This window comes from Ziziphus jujuba, chromosome 8 (genome assembly GCF_031755915.1).
Source record: "Ziziphus jujuba cultivar Dongzao chromosome 8, ASM3175591v1".
Lineage (NCBI taxonomy): Eukaryota > Viridiplantae > Streptophyta > Magnoliopsida > Rosales > Rhamnaceae > Ziziphus > Ziziphus jujuba.
In genome coordinates this window covers 8,342,546-8,353,333 of record NC_083386.1, presented here as the reverse complement: position 1 = coordinate 8,353,333, position 10,788 = coordinate 8,342,546, and the positions used below count along the sequence as shown (strand labels likewise).

Genomic DNA, 10,788 nt, shown 5'->3' with positions numbered 1-10,788 from the left:
AATATTTTATGAAAATATTTGTTTAATTTTATAAATTATGCCCGCGGTATTTTTATAGTTGCATCTCGTATTTCGAGAAAATTGTGGTTTGTTGTTATCAATGTTTCGTACCGGTTTATTAAATAAAAAATATGTGGGATGGTAAGTGTGAGAATTTAATATATTTCCCACGGTAATTTTGGAAAACGGTACGGTTGGTTAATAATGATTATTTTTAGACGCACTCATACAGTATTGGTGTTCTGGTGTATGGACATGTGGTTTAGTGCGCGGTTATTATGTGGTTTAGCGCGCGGTTATTACTTCACCCGTGAGTTGCCATTGGACCGTGGGCAGGCAAGTTTGTTGTTGCGAACAGCCGCCCCCCTCTTTGGCCGGGATGATGGTTTCAGCAGCGGTACTGTCGGGACGCCGAAGTGCCGTTGCAGGTTTCTCTCTTTAACCCCCCCCGCCAATCGGTGCTCAGGACGCTGGGTATCGGAGGGCATCACCGGTATATGGTGTGGTGCGTCAGGTGTAATTGCCAAGTGTAATTTTCAAATAAAGTTTCAAACCCCAAAGAGTACAAAATTATTTATTATAATTTATTGCAGTTTATTTATATTTGGGGTATTTATTTATTTATTTATTTATTTGTTATTTATTAAATTATTTGGTTCATTGGTTTTCGGGAATTACGAACAAGGATTTTGTGAAAAGGTTTTAAAAGGGGAACTTTTCCAACTGAAAGAATTGTAAGGGTTTTGAGAGAAATTATTATTTCCAATTAATTATTATCTATCTACTTATTACCGTGGTATTATATTGTATAGTAGATAGGGTCACTCACTGAGATGATTAGTATCTCACACTCTTAAATTTCGTTCCCCTAGGTTCAGGTTGGAGACGTTGATTGTCCGGGGCGAGCCCAACGTCTCAGTTCGTTGCCGAAGGTTCAAGAAGTTTTTATTCCCTTTTTCTTCTTCATCTTGTATTGTTTCTTATCTGTCATTGTATAAATTTCACATGTTTCTGCTTAATGCTCTGTATACTGTATTGGACGTGTAGTTGTTTTTATGCACTGGGTTGCTGCTGTTATTATTTGGAGTGCTGAAATTTGTGGAACAACTTGTAGTTTGTGGGAGGAATAAGGGGATGATTATAGAAGTGTGTTTTCAGTGTAGGTAAAATTTGTGGTTAGTCCATCCCTTAGGGGAGGCTCTGCCGGATTTTCCGTTGGAGGGTCCGGTAGGGTTTCCCTGGGATCAGGGCTTGTCCAGGGTTCCGGGGAGGAATTCTGGACAGGTCCTGACAATAGAAGTGTGTTTTCAGTGCAGGTAATTTTTGGTTAGTCCTACCCTTAGGGGAGGTGCTGCCAGATTTTCCGTTGGAAGGTTTGGTGGTATTTCACTGGAATCAGGGCTTGTCTAGGGTTTCAGGGAGGAATTCTGGACGGGTCCTGACACTCTACATGGACCACATTGGTTCGTCGCCTCCGTATGGTGCGGTATATACAGTATAGTATCAATAATATAACATACAAATATATGTACGAACATATAAAAAATACTTGATGCACCATACTATATACCAGTGGTGCCTGAAAGTACCCAGCGTCCCGAGCACCGACTGATAGGAGGTTAAAGAGAGAAACTTACATACGGTTGCTTCAGTGTCCCGACAGCGCCGCTGCTTAAACCGTCATCCCGGCCATGGAGGGGGGCGGCTTATGTGCACTATATTAAACTTGCCTGCCCTCGGTCCGGTGGCAACTTACGGGAGACATTATAACTTGCGCGCTTATCATAATCACATATACAGTACAGAACACCGGTATGTGTATGGGTGCATCTTTAAAAAAAAACTATAAATTTTGTAATATTATAAAATATTAAATTTAGATAAGATATAATCCAATTCATATGCTTTTATCAAATATACCAAAACAATAAAAAAAGAGAGATACATAGAAATTCATATAGTATTAAAATCACATAAGTGCATTATTTATGCATCAAAATTTCAACATTTAAATCAACAATAAACTCAATAAAATTTAAATCATAATTTCATAAAATTAATCTCTTCCACAATAATTCAATTCAACACAATTTGGCATCTTCAATATCAATAATAACTTAGTTAAATATCCAACACATAAGATTCATTCTTCAAATATTTAATTAACACAAAATATACTTAATTTAACAACCCAAAATATAAATATGAGGCAACATATATACTAAATCAACATAACTTAGCATCATAAATTTAAATAGCAGTTTCTTAAATATTAAACACATATGATATAATAAATTCTATATAACGAATATATTTAAATCACATAAAAATATCACATTAAAATCAAATAACAATATCTCTTAAAATTTAAAACATATATGATATACTTCAAAATTTTGAATGATATAAAATACGTATGTATAAATGTCTTGATGCACATAAGTACATAGATATATATATTCACACACACACACATATATATAATTATGTATTTTCATATAACATCACACATCTCCATATATATATACATACATATATATATATATATATATATATATACAGTCCGCTTATGGTGCGGATGGTTCTCATGCGAACCACAGTATTGGTGACGGTTTTTCATAGTATTGGTGACGATTTTCTATGAAACCGTCGTTAATACTATGAAAAACCGTCACTAATACTGCGGTCCTCATGCGGACCGTCCTCACCATAGAATTTCCGTATATATATATATATATATATATATGTATATGCCCATTAACAATACATATAAATATATATATATATATATATATACATATATATATGCATCATATGTTCACAGTACATGTGTATACATACATATATGCATCATATGTTCACCGTACCTGTGTGTATATATATATATATATCAATCTATACACATGCTAACTATAATTTTTGTATAATAATTCCAATCAACATAACAATCCTTTTACACCTTCTGCTTAATATTATCAACATTGTCCACTCTAATTTGATAGAATACCGAATGAACCCGTATGGCCTAAACTGCAAATTTGGGATTTTTCAATATCTTGACAATTAATTCTAATTAACCATTCATTTAGCCTCTAACAATCATTAAGAACCCAAATGTAATGGCAATTGGCTATGGACTTGTCCAATCTCTATCCAATTTCAACATAAACACAATCTAACTCCATCAATGGCAACTTGCTAATTACTCAATTATAATTCACATTCTAGCTACCAATTTGAAGCTTATGATGAGAGCATCAAGAAGATACCTTCAATTGGTCCAACCGTCGCCGGAGGTCGCTGGAATCTGGCTGTGAAGTTGCTGCCGAAATGGGCTCTTGTCATATCTCATAAATGAGCAAGATTTGAGCCAATCCGAGCTTGGAAATGGACTCAGGGGGACCAAATTCATGGGAAAGGACTAGTCACGCCGCCGAAAAATTGGTTAACAGGGAGGACGCCGGTCACCGAAGTTAGGGGCCGATCCCCGCGCGTCCGTCGGCCGACCTGCCAGAGAATCAACGGCTGGGCTCGCTTGGCGCAGGGCCGTCCCGTCGCCTGGCGCGTGTGGCTGTCCGATGGTCGGAAAAAAAATTGCCAAAGACTCAGAAAATCAAAGTTAAAGATTTTTTTTTTTTTTTTGAGAAAAATTATAGTTAAGACATACTGCTCGAGTATAAGAAATTTTGAGTAGGCTGATTTGGGGCTCTTTATTAAGATCTCCATGTCTTCGTTCCATGAAAATTAAACTCCAATCTCCTTTCGACCCAAAAAGAAAAAAAGAAGGAAAAAAAAAATTCCTCCAATCTGCAATATGGAATTTTGACCTCTAGCCTCTATCTTGCCTCCCACAAACTAACTTAAAGACAGAAGAAGACGAAGAAGAAGAAGACAATAACATCTTTATTTATATATTTATTTATTTGGTAATTATGTAACTTCTTTATTAGTTAAAACTCATTGGTATTTCTTTTCATTTTTCATTTTTTTTTTTTGGAAATAAAGTTTTCAACGAATATAGGCCAAAGTGAGTGCAAAGACTTTGATGAATACAAAGTTACCTATATATCTTACTAGAGTTGCAAAACATAGAATCTTCCATCGTAATCATATTTAGTAAAGTACTCTATTTTTTAACACTAACTAGAATGAGATGTGACATACTGTACTATCTCTCAATTTAATCCTCACGGTCTCATAAATGACGAAGAGATTAGGTAGATTTTTTTTGTTTTCCCCTTTTTATAAAATGTAAATAGAATTATAGAATATATAAGACAAACTTGTTGATTTTACAAAGAAATAAATTGGTCCTGAAAACCCTAAGCAAAATGTTTAAGGTCCTTTTTCTGCTTCATTCAATAAAAATCAAACAACCTCCAGCATAAACCATATATTGACCTCAAGCCTCAAGCCTCTTTTCAACCTCTTTTCAAAAACTAATAAAATAAGAAATACTGAAGCCTCTAATAGTCTAGCTTGCTTCCCTACAATAATAGAGAAATAATAGGCTGATCGGAGATCTGCAGATATAATAGTAACCATCCTATAATCGGGCAATTAAAAGAAATGGAATGCTACATCATAACTATTTGTAAAAGAAACAAAATTTTATTGTCCTGTTAAAAGGACCAAATTTATAGTATTTATAAGAATGGTTAGCCTTGGATATAAACAAAATTTATCATTCTATGTTTTATTTACAACAGATGATGGTTAGAGATGCCCTAATGACAAAAGATGTTGAATTACATTGGCAGGCGCGCGCCAGAAGACCAAATAATATTTCTATCACTTCTAATTTATATAAATAAATATAGAATATATTTAAAAAAAAACTGAGAAAAATAACAATAAAGGTTATAAAACTCCATACTCTGCTTCGACATCAATTTAACCAGTACGTACTTTTGACAACAATTTCAATAATTCTGTCAGGACCCGTCCAAGATTTCTCCTCGGAACCCTAAACAAGCCCTGATCTCAGGAAAATACCACCGAATCTTCCAATGGAAAATCCGGCAGCACCTCCCCTAAGGGTAGGACTAATAAAAAAATTTCTGTACTGAAAACACACTTCTATATACATCCCCTAATTCCTCCCACGTTACTACAATTTATTTCCACAAATTTACAGCACTTCAAATAATAACAGCAACTCAGTGCATAAATAATAACTACATATCTAATACAGTATACAGAGCATTATACAAATAATTGTGGAATTAATACAATGACAGATGAAACAGTACAAGATGAAGAGGAAAAAGGAAAGGAAATACTTCTTAGACTTTCGGCAATGAACTGAGACGTCGGGCTCGCCCAGGACGATCAACGTCTCCCAAACCTGGTACCTAGGGGAACAGAATTCAAAAATATGATATACTAATCATCTCAGTGAGTGACCCTATCTACTGAACACTTTTAATATTAATAATATAACAAATAAAGGGATTTAATTAATCAATACCAAGCAGTTAAATAAATAAATAATAATAAACAATTAAAGTAATATTTTCGCTCAAAACCCTCACTATTCACTCTGTTGGAAATGTTCCCCTTTTAAAACATTTTTACAAAACCCGATATTCGTATTTCGCGAAAACCAAAGAATCAATTAATTTAATAAATAATAAATAAATACCCCAAATATAAATAAAATGTAATAAATTATAATAAATAATTTTTTTGAACACTTTGGAGTTTGAAATTTCTATCTGAAATTTTATACTTGACGCACCACACCATATACCAGTGATGCCCTCCAATACCCAGCGTCCCGAGCACCGACTGGTAGGAGATTAAAGAGAGAAACTTGCATATGGCACTTCGGCGTCCTGATAGTACCGCTGTTGAAACCGTCATCCCAGCCAAGGAGGGGGGCAGCTGATGCGCAATATATAAGATTTGCCTGCCCTTGGTCCAATAGCAACTCACGGGAGACATAATACTTGCGCGCTAACCACATATACACCGGAACACCAATACTGTATGAGTGCGTCTAAAATTATTAATTAATTAGTACCGTACCAATTTTCCAAAATTACCGTGGAAAATATACCAGTTTTCAAATTTACCATCCCACATATTTTTCTTTAACATACCCGATACGAAACCATCGATAACAATATAAAAATAATTTTTCTCGAATCACAAAATCCATAAAATAATATTCCATGGGCATAAATTTCATTTAGCACCAATGGGTATATATATATATAACATAATATTTTTTCCCGATTATATTTAAATTCCACCACATGAGCAATTTCTAGATATCAAATTAACACAACATAAATATAATTAATTGCCCAAAATAATTTTCAAGGTGGGTCACTCACCTGAAGCATGCAATTAACCTAAAATCCTTCATGGGATCAATTCCACGACTCACCCGTACTCCTAGAACACAATTCACACACAGTCAAATAAATTAATATTTTATTCGGATAAATAATACCTGGTACCCGGAAGGTTAAACACAAACGTTAACCAAAATTGACAAATTATGTCTATGAAAAGCTTGTAAGATGAGGATCACATTACCGACCTCCATTGAGCTCAATTCGACCGGCGGTGGTCGGAATTTGACCGGAAAGCTTCAGTCGGTTTTGATCCCTTCGTATCTTGCAAATCGACAGGAATTGAGTTAATTGGAGCTCAGAATTGGAATCAAAGGGTTCAAATTAGTGGGAAAAGACCGGTTGCACGACTGATGGCTGCCCGAAAAAGGGCAAACCAGCGACACACTGGCCGCAGGTGTTGGAGGCCAATCTCGGTGCGTCCGTTGGCCATTTGACCGGAGATTTGACCGCCGGTGTCGCCTAATTGCAGGCTTTCACGTTGGTCGACGCGTGACTCCTTCCGGTGGCCGAAAAATGTGCAGCAGGGAGAGAGATGTATCGGCGGGAGGGAGAAAAATGAAGCAAGAAGAAGAAGAAGCAAGAAGAAGAAGAAGAAGAAAGAAAAGAGGGGCCCGTGGCCCTTTTTTCCCACGTAGGAAAAAGAAAATAAATAAATAAATAAATAAATAAAAATAATAAATTAAAAATAATTAAATAATACCAAAAATAATATTATTATATAAAATAACAATAATAAAATAATATGGTATTAAGAATGGTTGACATGTGGCATCTCAACATGGTGACACATAATCACATTTATTAAATCACACATGACACATCATTACACGTTTAAAAATAATATTAAAATAATACAGTATTTGAAAAACTCTATAGATCCATAACTTTCAAACCACATGTCCAAATCGGACGTACCGCTATTCTACGGACTCGTATCGATGAGTACTTCACAACCATGCATGAGTCAAAGCTCAACTTTACATGAATAAAAAATCAACTTCTGCATCCATTGGACAGTTTAGACCTCAACTTGTTTTGCTCATAACTTTCAAACTGTAGCTCCGTTTTCGATGTACTACTAGTCTATGAACCCGTGCCAACGTGTACTTCGTAACGATACCTCAGTCAACCTATAATTCCATTCGAGTCAAAAAGTCAACTTTTGACCCCTTTGGTCAATGGTCAACGGTCAAAATCAATAGTCAATGGTCAACCTCGGTCAAAGTTGAAAAATTTCCGCTGTATTTTGGGACGGGGTGTTACAAATTCCCGTGTGGTCCTTCAATTTCCAAAATGTACAAAACTACCAGGGGCTATGATTCAACAGTGAGTTTGTTATGATACTTACCTACCTCCTTGCTTAGTAGCAGCCGAACTACTTGTTGCCATAAAGGACTCTCCACAGCCACACTGGCCTTTTGAATTTGGATTGATAAAAATAAACTCAGACCTGCATAACGAGTATTGTCAGCCAAATTCACCAAAAAAATATATATATATTATTAGCCATGACAGTTAATGCAAACTAGAATTGGGACAACAAAGTATGAATCAATAACTGTGGCCAGTGGATGACCAAATATCCATACTGATTTCACACGCATCATAATCTAACAATGGAGAGTGTAAATAAGTAAATAAGTTCCATACATTCAAGGTGTCATCAACCAAAATGCAGGTGAGAAATTTTCTAAACTCATTGCATCAAACCGAGTAAGCAAGTCATAACAATTAAGTTAAAGTAAATGTAGGCTTATACCCCACAGTTAAGTGTATTAAGATGAGTATTCATCCAGATGGAAAGACACAACTTAAACAAGACTTGTGTACCTAAGTTTGTCGTCAACAAAATCCATCTTCGTTCCAATCACATGCATTAGGGCCTTTGGATCAATCAATATCTTCACACCTTTGTCTTCGACTAACTCATCAAATTTACCTTTCTCATCTGAAAAAATGTGACAGAGCATTAAGAACTAAATAAATAACAGGCATTACTTCCTATGAAAAATACATATTGATGTAACCCAAAGGGAAGCTAACAGTGGCTGAAAATTTATATTCAGTTGAGACAAAATAAGAAAAGCACACATAAAGACAGAACCAATAAGAAATGGAATCGAAAACAGAAAACAAAGAGTGCACAAGTATTGGAACAGTTTCTTTGGCCCATGTAAGTTGGCGACAAAGTCCAAAATCAGAAGAATATCACATATTCTCTCTCTTTCTGAAAACACCACCCCAAATTCACCTTGAACATGTCCGAAAGAACGATAACCCAACAAAGAAAGGATATACAGGACATACAATTTGTGGATCTAAGCTCAGATAGACATTTCCAGCAATCACAGTTTATTATCCTGAACTATGAATTAGCCCTCACACATACTAACAGTACATTACAGAGAACTGCATCCCAAGGCCATGGATCACAAGAACAGAATTAGAATGTGGATCAGTGACCCAAACATTCAGGACACAACCCAATAAGAAGCGATGCTACCCTCAGTTTCTTTCTTACACTTAAGACCACAAGGCACAACATGATAAACTGCAATAGCAACTTGCACTATAAAATCTCAACGAAAGCATTTAAAGCCATAATTGAGAGTACACCATATCACCGATTCCATTTATTCAATTGTTACCCCTCTTTTACTCCTTTCCCAGCACAAACATTATAACATTTGGAATCTGATTGCAACAAGTGCAGCATCAAAGATTGCGTTGGGGTTTCCTTTCGTGTAGCCTACCAATTAAACTAAAGAAAAATCAAACTTTGTCTTCTTTGGACCATTTGCTTTACTCCAAAAACATTCTTCAAACACCCTTTTCCGCAATCATACAAATTTCTTAAAACTTTTTAATTTCACTGCTTTTTGTCAAAAATTCAGCAAAAAGTTGACAATGAAAAACAGCACCCACACACATTAAATTAATTTGGACTCTCCCCCATTTATTTATTTATTTGTTTATTTTTCTCTATCAGTATGTTCACAATCTTAAATTTTCTAAACAATATATAAAATCCAGATTACATAAAAACTTAGTTCTTTTGTAAAACAGAAAAGCGATGAACTTGATCGTTAAGCACTAATTTAAGAAGTAAACCAAAAAAGAATAATAATAATAATAAAATGAAAGGCTTAGAAATGAATGGAAGAAATGCAAGAGGGGAAACAAATAGCGATACCAGCATAATTGAGGGTGTAGGATAAGCCATTGCAGCCGCGAGCCTTGACACCGAGCCGAAGGAAAGGGCGCTGGCGCTGTTGAAGAAGGTGGCTTATTCTAGCGGCGGCGGCGTCCGTTATGCTCAGGGCTTGGCGTTTGACGGCTGGTCCCACCTTCGACAACAATGAAGATGAAGAAGGAGCTGCCATTTTCGCTCTCTTCGTTTGCCTTTTAATTTTTTTTGTTTTTTTTTTTTTCTCAGCTACAGATTTGAAATTCGTAGTCCAATAATGGGGTAACACTGTAATCGCTTAGGAGGTACAGTGCTGATTTCATATAAATAAACAAAAAAAAAAAAAAATTTGGGGTACAAAGAATTAATTCAAAGCTCAGAAGAACTGGAAAAATAATGATAACGATAATTAATTAGAAGGAAATTGAACTTCATTCACTTTTCTTTGCAGCCAAACATTTTTTTTTTTAAACCAAAACTCAAAGAGCAATTGTTTCATTGTGAAGGTAATAATAATATGAAGACACGAACCCTAATCAGAGAGAAAATCTAGATTACACAGAAATCTCTTACCAAGAAACAGAGAATAAAGAAAGAAGAAAGAGTGGCTTCGAGAGCCTTCCTCACATCCAAATGCCACGTGTCAACGTAATTGCCCAGAAACTATATATACATATATATATATATATATATATATATATTTAAAAAAAATTATTTCTCAACAGAAAAATATATATATACAAATAGATATATGTGTGTGTTTTACATTTTATTACAATTTATTTTATTTACTTTTAAATATTGAGCACAACAATAATAATTAGTCATGGTTTGAAGTTGTCGTCCATTTTCATAGAAAGTAAAATTTTGCTTATTATGAAATTGCTGTAACTAAAAAATATTAAATTAATTTTTGAATAACGAAATATGAAATTCGGTAAATGAGTTATTGATTTTTATTAATTAATCCTGTTTACAGTTTTTAATTGTTTTATTTCTTCGGGTACATTTTTCATCCCTTTAATTGGTCTCCATATCTATTTTTCCAAATGATGACAAAAATAAAAAACTAATAAACTGTTATCAATCAAAATGTTTATAGTTTGCAACTCTCTTTTTGACCTTTTTTCTTTTTTTTACTTTGAAAACATAAATTAATTTGCTTCTTTTATCATTTAATATTTGGAATAAAATAAAGTTTTTGAATACTACAGTTAGCTCTTTTATTTTTACTAT

At 34.6% G+C, this 10,788-nt stretch overlaps 1 protein-coding gene across 3 annotated transcripts; it reads right to left on the bottom strand.

The window, feature by feature from the left end:
* Window positions 1–4,595: 4,595 nt before the first annotated feature.
* LOC132804925 (iron-sulfur assembly protein IscA-like 1, mitochondrial) lies at window positions 4,596–10,210 on the bottom strand. Of its 3 annotated transcripts, XM_060819330.1 has the most exons (5): window positions 10,126–10,210; window positions 9,559–9,865; window positions 8,196–8,313; window positions 7,714–7,815; window positions 4,596–5,354 (listed from the first exon to the last, which is right to left on the bottom strand). In XM_060819330.1, exons 2-5 carry the CDS (start codon window positions 9,746–9,748, stop codon window positions 5,186–5,188), a joined length of 579 nt encoding a protein of 192 aa, XP_060675313.1. In that variant the 5' UTR covers window positions 9,749–9,865; window positions 10,126–10,210; the 3' UTR covers window positions 4,596–5,185. The 3 variants fall into 3 exon arrangements, with proteins under 3 accessions (XP_060675313.1, XP_060675312.1, XP_060675314.1); XM_060819329.1 differs by lacking the exon at window positions 10,126–10,210 and having other exon boundaries at window positions 9,559–10,109; XM_060819331.1 differs by lacking the exons at window positions 4,596–5,354; window positions 10,126–10,210 and adding an exon at window positions 7,197–7,495 and having other exon boundaries at window positions 9,559–10,105.
* Window positions 10,211–10,788: the final 578 nt, after the last annotated feature.

Excerpts from the sequence above, each read along its gene's own strand:
- LOC132804925 (XM_060819330.1), bottom strand. The coding sequence starts at position 9,748 with ATGGCAGCTCCTTCTTCATCTTCATTGTTGTCGAAGGTGGGACCAGCC. Across the intron at positions 7,816-8,195 it reads TTTGTTGACGACAAACTTAG|GTCTGAGTTTATTTTTATCA; the intron begins GTACACAAGTCT and ends CTCGTTATGCAG. Across the intron at positions 5,355-7,713 it reads GCTACTAAGCAAGGAGGTAG|GTACCAGGTTTGGGAGACGT; the intron begins GTAAGTATCATA and ends CTGTTCCCCTAG.